Genomic DNA, 19,420 nt, shown 5'->3' with positions numbered 1-19,420 from the left:
TTGATTAAAAAAATCCAAAGGTGGGAGATAAATTGACAAAACAACCATTTTGTTGGTTAAATGCATTCTAAAATTAAAAACAGGGCTTCAAAATTAGCGATAGCGAACTTTAGAGATAGCGAACCTTAATTAATTAGTGATAGCGAACCTTAGGTATAGCGAACCTTAATTGCAATTAGTGATAGCGAACCTTAGAGATAGTGAACCTTCAATAAATTAGTGATAGCTGACCTTATTCAAAATTAGTGATAACGAACCTTATTTAAAATTAGTGATAGCGAGCCTTATTTAAAATTAGTGATATCGAACCGTAGAACTAGCGAACCTTATTCTGAATTAGTGATATTGAACCTTAGAAGTAGCGGGCCCTTTTTTAGGTATAGCGAACCTTTTTCTCTGTTAGAGATAGCGGGATTCTCATCTCCATAGACTTTACACATTAGTGATAGCGAACCTTAGAGATAGCGAACCTTGGAGATAGTGGTCCTCCTTAGAGATAGAGGGATGTTGCACCCCAAATAAATCATGAGCATGGGCCTGATACTGGAACATGTTGAAACAGGAGGGATGTACCTGTATTCTGTGTTGGGGGGGCAGGGAGGGGCACGTGCCCTGGAAGCCACCTTAAGTGGGGCACCGAATTAACCCATTCGGCAACAATTCTGCGCCCCCTCATGCGATGAAAGTCAAAATTTTGGCACTAATAGTCATTTGAGAGATCAATTGAAGACCAAAATTCAACTTCATTATAACCAAAATTAATTAGTGGTATTTGCTCCACACGCAATTGTTTCAAGAATTGGGGGGAGGGCGCAATTTATTTATCCTTGACCCTGGGAACCACAACATCTAGCTACGCCACTGTACGGAGGGACTGAAGCGGCTCACCACATACATAAATTTTTTTTTGGGGTGGGGCACGCTGGGGGGCACGACTAAATTTTGTACAATCTGTCTCCAAAGAGATCCAGTGAAAACCACTGAGGATGAAAGCATTTCAGGCAAATTAATTGACATGGCTTGTAGATGAAAACATTTCGAGCTGTTTCACACTGTGAATTGAGGTAACAATTAACACAAAGTGGAATCTGGGTGTGTGGATGGGATGATACATTTCAACAAGAAAATGGTGAATCCAAAGATTTGAGACTTAGTTGAACAAGTGCCCATTATTTTTTGCTATAATAAGTGCAACAAACATTTTAGTTCCAAATTTTTTTTTTAAACCTGTGTCATAATTTGTTTTTTGAATGAATAACAACAGTCAACATTGACAGCCACATTTCTTCTAAAACATTGCACTCCTCAAAGTCAGAACACTTCAAGGTCACATATAGTATAAGGTAAACCATCAAAATAACAAGGCTCCTTCTCAACTGAAGCCAGCTCTCCCTTTTAAAGGGAATTTTTATTATGATTTATTTGAGTACAGGCTGTGCATAGTAAGTATACACAAGACAAATATCCTGTGTGATCATGTTATGTTTGTGATAAGCTGCCTAGTGTTGCAAAGATAAGTACCCTCAGGGCAATCAAGCTGCTGAATCGACCTCTGATCATTGTTGATCGAGTCAGCAACAATACAACAATATACTACGTAGGTATCAGTTGACATTTTCAATTTTGCATGTTGCATGACATAAAAAATATAATGCTTCCAAGTTCCATCAAGACTAAGTTCCATCATAGACTTTATAATCTGTTGCAAAGTTCCTTTTATAAATGCGTTAACGATCACGTCTACGCGCGCGACGTCAAGCGTGCACATAGGAAGTTGTGGAAAATAATACGCGCTGGACGGTTAACAGTACGCTTAAAATTTGTAAAAGGAATTCTGCAAAAAATTGTAATTTACTATGTAGTGGAAGTACAATTTGTGTGATTGTCCTTGACTATGATTCCGTGCATGGTCATGAAAGGACTCAAAAGATAATATCTCAAGGTATTGTCTAAAACTGGTTCACAGAGGATGTATGATAAAAACTCAGTCTTCAAACTAGCATGGCACACAGATATATTTAGTGTGTCGATCGAGTTCTTCTGGTTGTATTTATGTTCAAGCTACATACTGTGTAGGACCTACATTTGTATGTTCCACACTAGTTAGTTGGCATTCAAGGTTACAATATCAGCTTATAAGTTATAAGCTCTTGAAATATAATCATGATGTACTTTAAATACATCAGTGGCACAGACACAAGATCAACCAGCTACAAACGCGGAGCAATTAGTTCAGGTTTAAAGACCCCATTTTTTAAGAACTCATGCAGTGTCAACTTTTTTTTCAACTTAGATCTGTCACCAAAAGACCTCAGTGTAACATTTTTTTTGACATTCTGATTCCGTAGATCCCAATGGCTGCACAAGAGAAAGTTATTCCGACAATCATTGTGCATGGTGGAGCTGGGAATATGCGCAAACATGAACAAGTTCTTGCTGAATACCTTAAAGGAATTAAGATAGCAGTGAAAGCTGGATACCAGGCTCTATGTGGAGGCACAGGGTCAGCATTAAATGCTGTAGAAGCTGCTGTCAGCTCAATGGAAGATTTTCATATATTCAATACTGGTAAAATATGAAAGGGAAGGCGAGGAAAGGGAAGGGATACTAAGCTCTATGGAGACTCAGTGCCAGCATTAGGCACTTGAAACTTGATATCGAGTTTAGCGTCCCTTTTTTTTCAGCTCATAATGAGGCAACTATTTCATTATTCATTATTTTCAAAGTTTCCTTATACGTGGCCTGTTACCAATGGTTATACACTTTTGTTCATTCTATTTGGGTCCCAAATGTCCCAAATGTCACGAATACACATAAACGTAACTTATAAAAGTATAATTATCTAGCTTTTTGTTTAAATCAAGTAAGTTTTAAAACAAACTCAACATGCACAATGTATTCACAATGTACTAACCTCTGTATACATTTGAGGGGGAAATGGGGGGAGGGGGGGGGGGGTGACTCATTTATACAAAAATAACTTTTATAGTAGAGCTCCTATCTTAAATTATAAACATAAACAATGTAAATGGCTAGGCTAAGTTCTCCTCTAGTCTACCCTGGTATCCCAAAGGTATAATTGAAATAATTGGATAGAGCAAGGGTCAAAAATCTGTATATTTTTAATGCTCAAATATTTAGATGAATTCTTCCACTAGTTGTTAAGGTTTTCTATAGTTTTTGAAGGGGTTTAAAAATTGTGCACAACAAATTTTCTTTCTGGTTTAGTAGTAGTTTGCACAATAATGAATTATTTTCAGATTTCACATCTCAAATGCGGCACAAAATTCATAACGCGGGCGGGGGACGCTAAACTCGGAATCAAGTTTCAAGTGCCTTAGATGCTGTCAACTGAATTTGTGTATATTCAATACTGTTAAGATATCATGGACTGGGGGAAAGGGAAAGAAATGGAAGCGACTGGGCTGGACTCTGTGGAGACTCCGGGTCAGTTTATGCTGAGAAGCTGCTGTCAGTTCAATGGAAGATTTTCATATATTCAGTGCTGGTATGATTACATTCTAAAGCACTAATCCAGCTTGCAATGTGGGGGGGGGGGGGCAGTCGGCCAAAATTGTCAAAAAGTGGCTGAAAAGAACAAAAAATGGGTCATCTGTGGAAACGTACACATCCCCCGGATTGATGCCTGTGTAAGGTTATTGAAATTGACAGTTGACAAAGGCTCCTATTCCATGATTCCTGACACAGGGCAGAGCTGTAGACAATGGCTGAGAAAAGCACAAGGAATGGTTGCACCTATCTATATTATGCAATTAAACATTCGCCCAGGAATTACACATGTCATGAACAATTGAAAATATCAACATGGGGGATCCTTCCCCCAAACCCTCACTCTATTGTATATGAAACCTCTCATTCTTATAATCCCTGTTGTAAATACTTTGATATGCAGGTAGAGGTAGCAATCTCACAGTAGATGGTGAAATAGAAATGGATGGATTCATTATGGAAGGCAAGGAATTCAGAACTGGTGCTGTAACATGTGTACAACATATCACCAATCCTGTACAGTTAGCTAGAATGGTTATGGAAAAGGTATATATATTTCATCCATCATGAGAAGATATTTTCCCATACCAAAAGGTGACCCATATTGTAGCATATTATCATGTAGGGCATGCAGGACATTTGACCTCATATGTTAATCTATTAAATGGAAATGTGAAAATATATGTTGAAATTGGAGGAAACTTGCACTTATAAGGTCAACAAAAATTGTTTGATAATTGTCACTAGATCCCCTTTAATGGGTATCATTGGTCAGATTAAAAAAAATTACATATATGTTTTTAAAGGTGTATATGCCTGATTAGCTTATAAATAACGAGAAAAAACTGTTTGTGGAAGATTAGGGTCGGTATTCTGTTGTACAGTAAAACTAAAAGATTTGTCCAGATTTTCCATATTGGGGTCGGTGGGATGAGGACTATCAAACAATATTTTGTTGGGCCTATCTGCTCACATTACAGACAGATTATGATGATCTTTTTCAGACAGATCATATCTGTTTGGCAGGCCCAGGAGCTAACAAGTTTGCCAAGTTGATGGGAGTTCCAGAAGTGTCAACAGAGTCATTGATTGTAGAAAGAAGGAGAAAAATGTTGGAGGAAAAAAGGTATGACACGAATATAAACATTTATAGGTACAAAGTATATTTAAGTAAAGTATTCAGGCCTTAGGGACATGCAAATTGACTGCTTAGTGCCAAGTGCTGCCATGTGTAGATGAACTTGCCAAATGTTCAACTGTTGTAGGCTGGATTGGTTGGGCCAAACCTCTTGGTAAGGGGTCAGAGATGTTCTGAAGAATGTCTTGTTAATTTTCTAGTGCAGATACTATGGTATTCATAGCAACTTATATTTTGCAGTTGCCAACTTTGTATCTCCAGGAGGGAAGCTACTTGGTTGAATGTATTTGCTATCTCAGTCAGAGTATCAAGGGTCAGAGTTTGAGCGGTTGCCATCTCGATTTGAGTTTGGTCTATCCGATTCAAGTGAGTGTTTGTGTTTGTGCTGCTACCATCTGTGTCTGGGTTTGGCTTAACAAAGAACAGGCGGACCTTGCCTATCTGCTAAGGTAAAAGGTTTGGTTACATGATTTAAGGCTGTGCCCAATGAAATGTGCACTGACATCACTGCCACTTAAGGGTGAAAAATGGTAGAGAGTGCCTTGTGGACAAAGTTTATGCCCATCTTCATGCTACAGTAATCAAGGAAGTTGCCCAAATACCCAACAAGATTACATTCATCTTCAATACTTCATGCAATATCTGTCTTAAATGCAGGTCTTTTAATCCTGATACCTATGATACTGTTGGAGCTGTTGCCATTGATGCAGATGGCAATATAGCATGTGCTATGTCAACTGGTGGCATAACAGCTCAAATGGAAGGTAGAGTAGGAGACGCACCTCTCATAGGTAAATACATCTATAAAATATTATTCCAAGTCATATTGTAGTGATTGTCAAGCAAGCATACAGATGTTGATATTTACAATGGAAAGGTGCACCAAATCAGTTCTCTATATGAATTAGCATTTCACATCTTCTCCCAATGGCAGACATGACAGTCTTTGACAGAGTTAATATTGCAGGAAAACAGAGAAGAAACAAACCCACAGAGTATTCTCAAACTGCCTTTCAATTAAAATAACAGTGAAAAAAGGTCGGGACGATGCAGGTTTGCTGGCTGGCAAATGCCATTATATTTAGTTAATGTACCTTTAACATAACAAATTGTCCCCATGCACCAAAGCAAAACATATCTTTAATGTGTCACTTTATTTATTAATTTTTTTGGCTAACCATGCATGTGGCCATTTTGTCAGAAAAATCTTGTACATGTCAGTGTTTTTCCTACATTTTAGCATCCCTTGATAGTGAGAATTAGGCTTCAACTTTGTGTTTCACTTCCATTGTAATTACTGCAGGTTGTGGCGGATATTGTGACAATGATTATGGTGGAGTATCAACTACAGGGGATGGAGAAGCTATAGCAAAAGTCACGTTAGCAAGAAACATTATCTTCTACATGGAACAAGGTAGCGATGAATCAATCTTAATTGTGTTCAAGTTGTGAGAAAAATGTCAATATCACAGAATATTCCATGTGCAGTTACATGACAAGTGTCATATGAAATCCAGTAAAAGTAGGCTAAACATTGCATAGTGTGCAAAAGTTTCTGGCAGAGAAGTACGACAGTTGTTTACATTTTGAGAGTGTGCAAAGCGTAAACACAGAAGTTGGTTTTTGATTTTCCGATTCAATCATCTGACAATCATAACAACCAATAATGTGATTGGCCTATTACGCATCAAAACATTGGTCGGCATAGAGTGGCGCTCTTGAAGGGACCACAAAGCTCCACGTATGTCGCTCATTAACAGGGTCAATCAGAACAAAAGACTGCAGTACTTCTCTGGAAGCTAATTAAAAGTAAATTACAGCTTCAAGCCTCTAGCTTAGCGGTACAAAGATGCAAGTCCATTAGCAGTGCTGTATACACAATTGCATCTAGATAGCCAGGGCTCAGTGGCACAAAGCCATATCTCCAAAGCCCCCTCTATGCAGATGTAATCATTCACACTGTATCTAATGGCCATGTCTTTGTGCTGCTGAGCTATCAGTTGAGCAAAGGGATAAATTATGTCATGCACTGAAATAATTTCATCTTGTCTTACACAGGTTTGTCAGCTCAAGCTGCGGCAGAGAAAGGTCTGCATTATATGGAAAACAAAATCCAATCTCATCCGGCTCAAGGAGGAGTGATTGTACTGGATAAATATGGCCACATTGGCATGTATATGACTACTCAGGGTATGTCATGGGCATACATACAGAAGGATCAACTGCATTATGGGTTGTTGAAGGGTGAAGAGTTTGTTGAGAAGACCGATGATAGTATGTGATTTGTCAGTCTGTATACTATGTTGCAGGAGTACTGATAAAGACAACTCATGGCAACTAATATACCTGCATAAAAGCGTGCAGAGTAATGCATACCCTGTGTATTAGCAATGGCTGCAGACATTGATTTTGTTGCCAATTCATCAAGTTCTTGGTGCTGACATTGGATTTGAGAGCAGAAATATCTAGTAGTGATGCCACTATGTAAATTTCTGGGGTATGTGTGCTGAATATACCTTATTGGACTTTAGTCAAGTCTTTACCTAAACTTCAAACTTTCTGGAGGAAACTTTGAAGTAAAAATAAAATAAAATTGTTATGAATATAAAGAATTCTTTTGTCTGTACAGCAAAGAATCATCCAGTAATTTGTCACTAGATGGTCTTGTAACAGTTGCACCCCTCAAATATATCAGTTGAAATTTATTATCAATTTATAAATTAGGCATTCCTGACTGTCAGTAGGGCTTTGTTTGTCTCTGTCCAATAGACACTTTGGATCAATCAAGTTAAGTGCAAATTGTTCTGTTTTTATTCTCTGTGCGCAAAAATGTTAAAGGAAAGGTCACAATGGAAAATAAAAACTCTGGAAAATACATACTGTTTAAAATTGTATCAAATTTATAGATATTGAAATGTCACACACTATTAAAATAAAAGCAATTATTGTTATTGAACTTACATGATATTAACATTGTCTTAATTACAACCACTGCATAACCTGCAGGTTTTACACATATTAATTGCTATATTTTTACACTAAAAGTAGACTGTCCCACAGTCTCGGTTCTATCTCTGGGTAAATACTTAAGAGCTAAACCCACCTTCCCCACATCACTCCACAGATAATACCTACACACCACTGCATAGTACAAAATTAGCAAAATTGTGTTATCACAACTGTAACCCCCAACTATCAGCAACAAAGTTATATATATATAGTCTGTATACCTTCCTCGAGTCAGTAAAGTAAAATCAAATTTTGAGATTTTCTCAAAAACTGAAAACGTTTGCAGGAATCTGTTATGCTAGTTGGATTTCTTGCATCATTTCCTTTCTGAAAATGTATACTTTTATATACTTCTCATCATTACATTAAGAGATACATTAAAAAACAATATCAGAATTACTGACTCGAGGAAGGTATACAGACTAGACTGTAGTATTCCTTGAACACTATAGTCCATCAACCCAGAAGTACAAAGTAAATAGACCTCTGAAACTGAAGGTATGAGAAAATTTTTTTCAGTGCAATGCGTGTGTAAATGTTTCTTTGGCGCGCCAACTGTTGCGCGATTTGTACTTGCTGAGCACACCACGCTCTTTATGCATCACGTTTTTTAAACACACAGTGCGTGTGACGCAAAGCATCAACCCCCAATGCCACAGATTTGGTTTATACTTCTAGGTTGAAGCAGTATAGTTCTGTGTTGATGATAACTCAATTATTCTACAGATATACTCTCCACCGAGACTGTTTGATTTTGTTAAAAAAATCCCTTCCAAATAATTTTCAAACAATGGCAACTTGGCAAGTGCATAATATGCATTGTCATTTTGCTGTTGCAGTAGTTGTTATCAATAGAAAGCTGTCATTAATCAGTGAAAGCCTCTTCAAATATTGCCTTGCTTGCTGAGAGCTGCATTGATTGGTTAGGCTAAGTAGCCGCTTACACAAATGGCAAGGTAGTGAAAATATGGACATGATATATAGAAAAACTCGCCAGACTCAAGATCGCTAAAAGAGAACTTCCCATAAACTTATGGGAAGTGGAAGGGAAAATGTCTTGAGTTGAAGGCTTTGTATTTTGGGTGGATTAATAATGGTATAGTTTACATTACCAGTCGTTATCCATGGTCCCAAAGGAAGGTCTACACAAAAAGTGGAATGTTCAGCTGCCAGTACAGCAATGGAATATTTTTCACAAACATAAATTTGGAAAACATAATTATGAGCATTATAGAATTGCAGTTTTCACACACATAATGTTTGGAAACAAAAACACTATTAAAAAAATGGTAGCTTTTCCACACAATCTTGCACAAATTAGCAAAGATAATGGATTTATTCACCTGAAATACACCATTTTGGTAATTTTCAAAAGCCTTTTGGATTAAAACAGAGAGTATGTCATCATTGATGCACAAATGTTCACTGCCCACTCCAGACCAGTCAAATGTGTGTGGTGATGATGTGTGCATTAATATGGCATATTCTCTGTTTCAGGATAATATACATGTACCATGATATTAGCAATGTCTTAATTACAACCACTGCATAAGGAAGTCCGTAGTTTTTACACATACTTGCTATATTAATTTTTACACTAAAAGCAAAATTTTCAGCTGCCAGAGAATTGCATAAGATAATTGCAATTGAATATTTTTACAAAAACAGATTTGGAAAATTTCACAAACATTATTATTGGTTTTCTATTGAAAATGGGATATTCTAGCTGAAATCCATACACCTCATAAATAAGACATGTCCTTAATCTTCCACACAGGTAGTGTAATTTTCAAGTGGGGTTACTTGAGTGTGTGCTTCACTCCCTGTGTGGGAGATTAAGGTCATGTCTTCCATTGGGGATATATCATTATATGGATTTCAACTGGAATAGGCCAAAACCAAGCAACCATGTTAAATAAGCTAATAATTACAGTTTTCATACACAAATACAATTATTTCACCATTTTCCCAGTCTACTCTGCATAATTTGTATACTAAATTTGTTTAAATAAGTAAATAAATGCAATTTTCATTCACACACAGACTTGGACTTTTATTTAAAAAAAATGATAGTTTTTCCACACACAATCTGCAGAAAAGAGCAAAGATAATGGATTCATTCACCACTTTGGTATCTTCCAAAAGCCTTTTGGATTGAAACCGAGAGTAAGTCATCACCGATGCACAAATTGACATGCTGGGGGCATATACTCTCTGAAGTTCAGGATATATAGCTTAATGTACATGTACCCTGATATTAGCATCGTCTTAATTATAAACCACTGCATAAGGAAGTCTGCAAAAACTGCAGCTCATAATTGTGATAAGTAGAATGTTCAGCTGCCAGAGCAAATTATTATTTTTCACAACACAAAATTTGGAAAATAGAGGTACAGCAAACACAATTTCACACATTATATTTGGATCTCCTATAAATGGTAAATACCAAGCAACTATGTTAAAGCCATCATGTGTGATTTGCTCCACAGCAGCACCCTCAATATGTTTTGAATTTCTACTTTTTGCACCATTGTAATTGCCATTGCATTGATGTATATACATAAATGCCCTGTGAAAGACCCAAGCCTGAAGTGCTTTAATTACAGTAAAATATAATTTATGATAAAACCGGGTATCTCTGGTTTTATTCTGAGCTCACTGATCGAGTGCTGAATAACCACATCACGTGTGTGTGTGTACATCGAATCATTGAATCAATGATGTATAGTATACACTCTATGCATATCGCTATTCATCTTACCTCTTGTTTGTACATCACATCAGCTGCGTGTAGCTCTGCCAATAATCATGATAATAATACGATTGGCAAGATTATACACACATTGTAAGCAATACAATAAACAATAAACGGAATTTATATAGCGCCTTAGCATAAGTATGAATAAAGCACTGTCCGTCTTGACGTATAGGCCTAATCTGTGTGCATATCGAAATTCGTCTTATGTCTTATTTGTTCGTCCTAGCTGTGTAAAACTATTCCAATATTCATGACAATAATACGTTCAGTAAACCGATACACACATATTTTAGGTGCTGGAATGAAATAGCAATTTTCTTCATTTTACCTCATTTGTTTGACTCAAAATAAAAGGGGAAAATGTGATCAGTAGCTATCAGTGAAAACTAACATTTAAATAGAATCTATTCTTTATGCAAATCACACATTATTGCTTTAAATAAGCTATTGCAGTTTTCATACACAAACTTTGAAAATATAGAGCAAATTGTTAAAGACATTAATTTCATCAGTTTCACACACATTAAATTTGTAGTTTAGTTGGATACAGTATAGTTTACAGTTATTAAAATGAAACACAATTATTAAAAAGGCAATTGTTAATGAAGTTTGAAATAATAAAAATCAAAGACAGTTTAAAGGAGCATTTCATGATCCTAGCATCCTCATTTTATGGCATGTTTCTGTAGATATCCACTAAAAAAACTTATTCCCAAAAATTTCAGTTGTTTCTGATTTTGTGAGTTGTGCATGATTAGGCCAATGTGTATTACAGAACATACAAATTTGACAATATTTTTGCCAAGCGAATGAATCTACAAGAATTTTTTTGCACTCAAACATTATGTAGCTGGAGGTTTCCTATGGTATAAAAATTTCAACTTTTTTTAAACAACAGGGGGATGAGGTTGTGAATAATGAAATGCCCCTTTAATGAACATGTATCTTAATATTAGCATCGTCTTAATTACATCCACCACCCAAAAGTAAGTCTGCAGGTTTTACACAGAATTGCTATACTATATCGTTAAGTACCCCCTTAAAGTATTAGAATATTTAGCTGCCAGAGAATTAAATAACATAGCAACTGAATATTTTTTACAAACAAAAATTAGGGAAATAGCAGTAAAACAAAGACAATTTCACACACATTATTATTTGTGACGTGTCATGTCAAAAGGAGACACTTTTGGGTAGGTTATCAATTTTGAGGTTTTTACATATCTTAAATATAGAGATATTTTGCGCCACAACGCCATTTTTTTCCAATGAAATCGGACATTCCTAAGTGAAGATATTGAGTTCCTATAAGTTATGGTATTATGAAATTGAGATATCGACCTTTAAAAATATTATTGACAATGTTGAGAGTAGGAATTACCTTGAAAAATGTCTCAAAAAATACAAGATGCCAGTTATATTCCGGTCTGAAACTATCGGACAATAATTTTAACATTAATAACATCACAAATTCGCAACAAACCAAAATTGTGAAAAAATCACCTGGGCAGATTTTTGGCTATTTCTCCATTTACGATCCTGCCCAAAAGTTTGACATGTCACACATCACATTTGTTTCCTAATGGTAAATACCAAGCAACCATGTTAAATAACAGTTTTCACATTACATTTGTATACTAAATTTGGAAAACAGAAGCCAGCAAAAACTTTCTCAGTGTTTAAATATATAAATGCAGTTCTAATACACATACAGACTTGGACATTTATTTAAGTATAATTTAACTGAAGTTTTGACACACATTGTTATTAAAAAAACAGAATAGAATAAAAAAGTACACATGCCCCCCCCCCCATGTTTGTGTGTCGCTCATGGAGGCTGCTGTTCGCTTAGCACTCAGCAAACTGTGATTGAAAGTGCATAGTTGTTTGCATTTTCATGTAACACATTGTGTCAAAAATGTGTGCTATGCGCTGTACGTGCAAACCTATGAAATACTCAAGCTAAAAGATGCAAATTATTTTTTGATTTCAGGCGCTTGCCAAAAATGCTGGCAATATATAAGTGGCCATGAGCGATAAACCAATATGGAGCGGATTTGACATAGTGTTACGTATGGTGCAATTTTGAGTCGGTTATCTTTGAGTATAATATAATTTGGTAATTCCTGAATGGGATGTATCAAACAGGTGAATTGATTTGTTTTACTGTTAAACAGATAAATGAAGTTAGTGTCACACAAAATTTACATCACAAGTAAATAATTCTGGCTAAGAGAGGTAGTGGTTGGAATGAAAGAGCACCTTCTTAGTTTCAATTCATAACTGTCACATTGCATTATATTTCAAGTTATGTTAACAATGTTCAACAAATAATTGCAATGAAAATAAGAAAATATAAAACATTCAATCAAAAATGTTTTCTTACTTTGTAATCCTTACACTAAACACCTGATGTGTAGTTTATTCTGGAATGTCAGACAAACCATAGCAACTAGATCAACTAGCCTCTGTCAACAGTTTTCCTGTCAATGTTTCCTTGGGATTTATACCATAATTAAGTATTCCATCTTTAGCTGATGCCCATGCCATCCTTTCTGTAGTAAAATGGTAGCCAATATCACCATGGTTACTCACCACTACTACCCCTCCTGCTCCAGCCAATCGTTCTGTCATATAGTCCAATGATTTCTCAGCAGCTGCCTGACTGGACATACCTGAAATTAAAACAAAGAATTATTGGCTAGATGATAAGTTGCCTATTCCACTGTAGAGCCACCAATATTCAAAAGGAGGCAGTAATTAAGCTGCATTTATATACTCCATCGCTGAGTGATGAGGGATTGGTTTCTAGCAAATGAGGTAGCACACTTTTTGTTACATTGGGAAAAGCGTGCTTCCTCATTGGTCAATCGCTCATCACTCAGCGACGGAGTATAAATTTGGCTTTAGTTATTATATTGAATGGTCTTTAGGTTGATGGTGGATTTTATTACTCCCAAGGCATCCTCTGTACATACTCGGACCTGGGTCTAGTACTCTGGAATATCAGGCATAGTGTCCTCAGAGTAGTGGCTTCAGGAATTAGTACATCCAAGGTTCCAGTTCACCTTGGGAGAGAGTTTTAACCATTTCCCTCATGAGCAAACAATATTGCAAATACAACATCCACAATCTCTTTGACTGACCATCATTTGATGTGCATAGTAAATACTCAGCGGCAGAAAGACCTATCTCCTATACTCCATTAGCTGTTGTATGAATGATTGCATGGAAATTGTCCAGGGCTCAGGGGTACAAAAATGTACCATATTTGTTCTATTAACCACCCATGCCCCTATAAGTGCCTTTACAACAAGCAAACTGATATTAGTTTACATGTATTAACTGCCCATGCAAATCTTAATCATGGTCTGAAACATACGACACACTGATAATGATGGATATGTTTTGTTGGCTTAAACAATGTAAAAAATAAACACCCACCAAAATGACTTTGTTAAGCACTCTGGCCAGTTAATGGAATGAATATGGTATGTCCAATTCCATGTCATTGCAATGTCCATGCATTTATGTAGAAGTCAGAGCACAACAACATAACTCCATTTTTGATGAAATGAGATTTTTGATGTTAAAGTTCACTAGTTTAGTATCAGATTGTTTGTTAGAACTGCAGTCTGCAAGTGCAAAATTACACAACCAACAAAGACTGATCTCCATGTTGTATTGGTTCTCATCATCCCAATATCTTACAACTCCGCAAATGTCTACAATGGAGTTACATCTTTGTGCCGCTGAACCTACAGTTGAGGGACATAGATCTTTGTGCTACAATTAAGGGACATAGACCTTTGTGCTGTAGCTAATGGACATACGTCTTTGTGCCGCTGAGCCTTACCCAAATTTTCTGTAGGTAATGAACATAAATCTGTGCTGTTGAGACCTAATTGTTGAACTGCTAATGGAGATATTATATTTCTGCTGTGGCTGTTTTTCTTGGAAAAGGCTAGAAAAACATCAGAGCTAACAACATAGGCTGATGACGAGGAAGTTCCTCAAAAGCGCTCCCGGTAAGCAAAATAAACGAGTAGTGTTGAAGTTTAATTTAATTTACTTTCATTTTATTACCACTATGTATGAATATGCAATTCTATAATGTATATTATAGTGCTTTGTTGCAGGATAAATTTGAAAGGTTTTCTAGTTTGACTCTCCATCAATTGACAAGGAGAACTTATTATGTGACCAGGGGTCAATGTAAATGTTTGTGGTCAAAATATACAATGGTGCTAAATTGAAGTTTCTTTTTATCTTGTGTAATAATATATAGGCTATACTAAAGTAGAGATATTACAGCTTTGTGCAAAATGTCTTTAATATATAGTTCTCAGCTATGTTAACACATCTATATGCTACTAACAAAGGTGCAATAAACTGAATTTTGATGAATTGTACAATTTTCTGAATGAGCAAATTGCTGAATGGCCCTTTTAAGCATTTTTTCTTCATAAACAGCAATTGCCTGATGGAATTAAAACCTTAGCACCTCCTACATGGGTTCTTGATTTCAGATGGGTGGAGATGGGTGGCTGAGGTTTTAAACAAAGGACCCTAAATATACCAATGGTCTAGATTCTGAATTGATTTTTGATCGAAAGTGTATAGTTTCTTTTGCATAGATGTCTGTATCTTTTTCAATAACTGATGTGCATGTTTTAGTGTATTTTGTTATTTAAATATGTTTCTTTTACGTCAATGGGGTTGTCATAGACCCATTTTAAAGTTATATACATGTAGTTCACTATTGGGGAATTAGCCAGGGGCTTGTTGAATATGTTTGAGCTTTTTCCTGCTTTTTGTGTGTTTGCTTGTCTGGATTATCAATAAATCAAATCAAAAGAAATTGTCAATTTTTCTTCCCGCTTGAGGAATCTTTGTAAAAGCACCTTCAAGTTGTCCAAACTAATTTTGTGCAATTTGAACCCATTGTAATTATACCTGAGAGCCTTCTTAGTGGCACATCCATGTAGAATCCACTGCCAAGCTTTCAGCTTACCTTGTTGCATGTTGTACAAGACATCTCTGGCTAAGGTGACCTTCATAATGGATTCCCCATGTCCAGTGGTTGATACTGCTCCCACTGCATTATCACAATATGCCCCACACCCTGTATAGGCAAAGTAAATTGCAATATCTGGTCATATACATGATTGAGAGAGTATGTCCCTTCATCACGGTTGATAATTTTGCCCCCCTCCCATATCATGCATATCTTTTTGTCAGGTGGCATGGGTATATCCCAAGGAATGATACAATATTATATTTGTTTTTTAATCTTTACCTATAATAGGACTATCACCAACCCTTCCAACCATCTTGGCTGTGATTCCTCCTGTTGATGTTGCACATGCTACATTGCCATGTATATCAACTGCTACTGCTCCTACTGTATCATGACCATATGTGTTGTTATTATCAGCCCTGTAATGAATAGGAATATTGCATGGAAGATCAGGAACAGCATAGTGGTACTACTGGTGTGTTCGCCCTACAGTTGGTAGGACTTTAAGGCATACAGGTGTATACTGCATATATGATAGGTGAAATGAACAGAATTTATTTTTCTGTGATCCTGATTTTGGAGAAAGAAGTTTTTTTGGGGTATCACCACCTCGTATTGCTCTTAGCAGGGGTGTGCCTAAGGAAGGACATGACATCCATTTACAAATCATGGCCACTCTGCAGACCTTGGTTTTCAATTGCCGTAAGTGATGTATGGATACATCCCTGATAAGGAATGAAAGGATAAAGCAAATTCTTTCACTAAATAACAAGGTTTTTGATAACCAAATGATGAACAGTTACTGTATAAGTGGCCTGGTAATTTTGGTGGCCTGGTAATTTTTGTGAGGGTTTTATTCTTCATGCAAATACAAGCGTTAATCATACAACAATGTATTTATCATTAGAGCTTACATCAGATTATTGAGCCACACATCAACCCATGTTTTGCAACTTTGCTTTCCTTAAACCCAGGGGATGCCTGACTTTACAGATGAGTGGACCTATTGTGTCACATGATTTACATTCAGGATGCCCTCTTTCACACATCCAAGGGTTCACACATGCTAGACCACATAAAATCTTTTCAAAACCCAACTTGCAAAACCTTTCTTGTTCTGATTTTATGACATTATGTAGCTTGTATTACCTTGTAAATTTGATCAAATTGTTGGTATTATTTGCTTTTGAAAATGAAAAGTTAATGAAATATCTCAGACCAACAGAGTGTATGATGTACCAAATATAAACACATGTTAACTCATCTATATAATGTTGCACTAGTACTGTTTCCAACATACCCGTTACTGGACAAGTCTTCCACTGTAAGTTTAAAATTCTGATAGTGTTCCCATGCCTTGATATTTTCCTGTGTTACGAGCTCTTCCTTTGGCACCTGAGAGATCCCCATCTTACTGGCAAACAGATTAGCGCCCTCTCCAACTAACATCACATGGTCTGTCTGAAAGAAAAAGTAGCACAGAAATGGGCCATTTCAGTTTAAATACATAAACCCCATGGAAGACATGACCATTTAATATCTCCTACACAAAGAGTGCAGATTTCAAATGGAGGTGCCCATTACAGAGCTGTCAACTTTTTGAAATTGCTTGGCGCTAGATACTTTCACACAGAGGCATACCAGGATAGAATTGTTGTTTGCCGACTACAATTGTTAATTTTTGACCCATCATTATTTGAGCCTGGGTACTCCATAATATAAAAAGTGTGTGTGTAAGGGGGGGGGGGGAGGCAACAATTTATTTTGAAGATGCATGAGATTTTGTAAGATTTTACTACCTTGGTGTGAGATTTACTACCATGGCATGAGATTTACTACCATGGCGTGAGAAGTACCCTGAATGTGTGAGAGTTGACAGCCCTGCCCATTTAGATAACTCCAGTTTAAATTCACACTCCCTGTGTGGGAGTTCAGTGATTTCAGTTCATTCAGTGATTTGCTCATCCAAACAATCGTAAAAATCATCAAGATTCAGATTTTGGTATCTTTGTCATTGTCATAGATGTGCTAACATATAGCCTGCTGGTGGTTCAGCTGAAAGCTGTTTATTTTAAGACAAAATAAGGCATTTACTTGAATCTGTAATTTATATACTGACAGTATATAAATTAGCTACAAATATTTGAATGGGGCTTCAACTTTGTCATACTGCTGTTTTCTTCATTTCATTGCTAAAATTTCATATCAAAAATACCAAATGACAATTTGAATGACTTATCTTTCACTTTTAAAACAGTTTTATTTTTTTAATACTTTTGCTAGGATCACTGAATGGGACTTTAAGGTCATGTCTTCCATAGGAGGTGTATGCAACTGGAATAACCAAAATTTGATGAAATTAAATTAACTAATTTTCAATTATTTCTATTCAAAATTACAGAAACTTTGCCCAATTCTGGAATATTTGGAAGAATCTGCACTTTTTGATTTTTGAAAAAGTTTGAAATAAAACAGATTGCTAACAGACTCTCACATTCAGGTAACCCGATTTGAAATTCACATACCCTATGTGGAAGATTAAGACTATGACTTCCATAGGGGGTGTATGGATAGCCCAATGCTGGATCAGATCTGATTAAAAAAAACCAAAGTCATTACAATAATGTTAAAATATTACCACCACCAGATCTGACCTTATCCATCACCATCCTTGCCAAGTTTATTGGATTACGGATGTTTTTGACTCCTGCTACTGCTCCTGCTTTGAGATGTTGGCCTTCCATGATAATAGCATCCATTTCTACATCACCTGCAACATTCAGTACTGACCCTGTACCTGTTAGTTGAAATAAACAAAAGAAGGACATGTATAATGACTAATCGTAATTAAAATAGGTATAATCATTTTATAGGCATGAATGCACATACTGAATTTTGTTAATTGCAACTCTCAGAAAAACACATTTAAATAGTATAAGGGAACAAACAAAAAGACGAATTTATGAACTAACCCAATTTCATTGGTGAGGGAGTAAATATGTGAAGTTGTTTTCCTAAGGGGTAGGCATTTATACCAAACTAGTTACATTGATAGGGCTTCATCATCTATCGCTCCCTAAAACTTACCAGCATCCAATGCAGGATCATCCTCCAAAACTCTGACTGCTGCTTGTACTGCATCCAGCGCTGAGCCACCTTCCCCTACAAGAATCTGGTATCCAGCTCTTGCTGCATTCTGAACACCTACACAGCTAGCTTCAAGGAGTGACTCAGGAATAGCCCAGGCACCTCCATGGATTACTATTGTTGGGGTTATAGTGCTGCAGTTCATTTTGGTTGATTGATGCTAACGATGGCTGTGGAGTGCCTGGGATCTACAGTTCACATTTGACGATATTGCTAAACCTAGTGATTAAACTGAAATAAATCAATTAAAAGCAATTTAAAATATTGAAATAAAAGGGCTCAGCGATTTGCTCATTCAAACATTCTTAACCAAAATTCAGTTCTTTGCACCTTGTGTTACTAGCATAGAGGTGCTAACATATGACCTGCTAGTTCAGCTGACAGCTACTGAAGGCGAAATAGGACATTTTAGTTGTCAATACTGCTGTTTTCCTCATGACAAATAAAAAAAAAAAAATGAATTGAATCCTCTATTGTTTTGACTACCAGTACTAAATAGTGATGCCGGTTCGAATCCTGCTTCTGCTTTGAGCCAAATATTCTTTGCTCTCCTTTTTCACAATTATAATATGACTAGATTTTGCGGTTCTCGGGTTGGGCGGTTCTCGTGATAGGCCTATCTCTAATTACCCAACACCCGTTACCCATAATACTTGTCCTGACCTTTCAAACTACTACGATATACGATATTACACAACTTAATCAACTCTGTTTTGTAGCTGTCTCTCATAATCTGAAAACCCAGCGTTCGCCTCTTCCAAGCCCTGTCCTTTAACCACATTGGAGGACCCAAAAATACACCGAAATTCTAGTAGTGTCTGGATGTAGGCCGTCAATT

General features: G+C 36.5%; 2 protein-coding genes across 2 annotated transcripts; one reads left to right on the top strand and one right to left on the bottom strand.

Annotated features, from left to right (window-relative positions):
- The first annotated feature begins 1,455 nt into the window (after positions 1–1,455).
- On the top strand, positions 1,456–7,608 carry LOC140152641 (isoaspartyl peptidase/L-asparaginase-like). Its single transcript, XM_072175064.1, has 7 exons — positions 1,456–1,597; positions 2,349–2,568; positions 3,914–4,056; positions 4,515–4,636; positions 5,306–5,439; positions 5,952–6,062; positions 6,707–7,608. Exons 2-7 carry the CDS (start codon positions 2,355–2,357, stop codon positions 6,928–6,930), a joined length of 948 nt encoding a protein of 315 aa, XP_072031165.1. The 5' UTR covers positions 1,456–1,597; positions 2,349–2,354; the 3' UTR covers positions 6,931–7,608.
- Positions 7,609–12,101: 4,493 nt separating this feature from the next.
- On the bottom strand, positions 12,102–19,076 carry LOC140152639 (isoaspartyl peptidase/L-asparaginase-like). The gene is made up of 6 exons (XM_072175062.1): positions 18,523–19,076; positions 18,090–18,232; positions 16,736–16,896; positions 15,715–15,854; positions 15,430–15,540; positions 12,102–13,090 (listed from the first exon to the last, which is right to left on the bottom strand). The coding sequence occupies exons 1-6, from the start codon at positions 18,725–18,727 to the stop codon at positions 12,873–12,875; spliced, it is 978 nt and encodes a 325-aa protein (XP_072031163.1). The 5' UTR covers positions 18,728–19,076; the 3' UTR covers positions 12,102–12,872.
- Between the last annotated feature and the right edge of the window lie 344 nt (positions 19,077–19,420).

Source organism: Amphiura filiformis, chromosome 5 (assembly GCF_039555335.1).
Source record: "Amphiura filiformis chromosome 5, Afil_fr2py, whole genome shotgun sequence".
Taxonomy (NCBI): Eukaryota; Metazoa; Echinodermata; class Ophiuroidea; order Amphilepidida; family Amphiuridae; genus Amphiura; species Amphiura filiformis.
The sequence above is the reverse complement of the archived record's forward strand: the minus strand, read 5'-3'. Positions and strand labels throughout refer to the sequence as shown.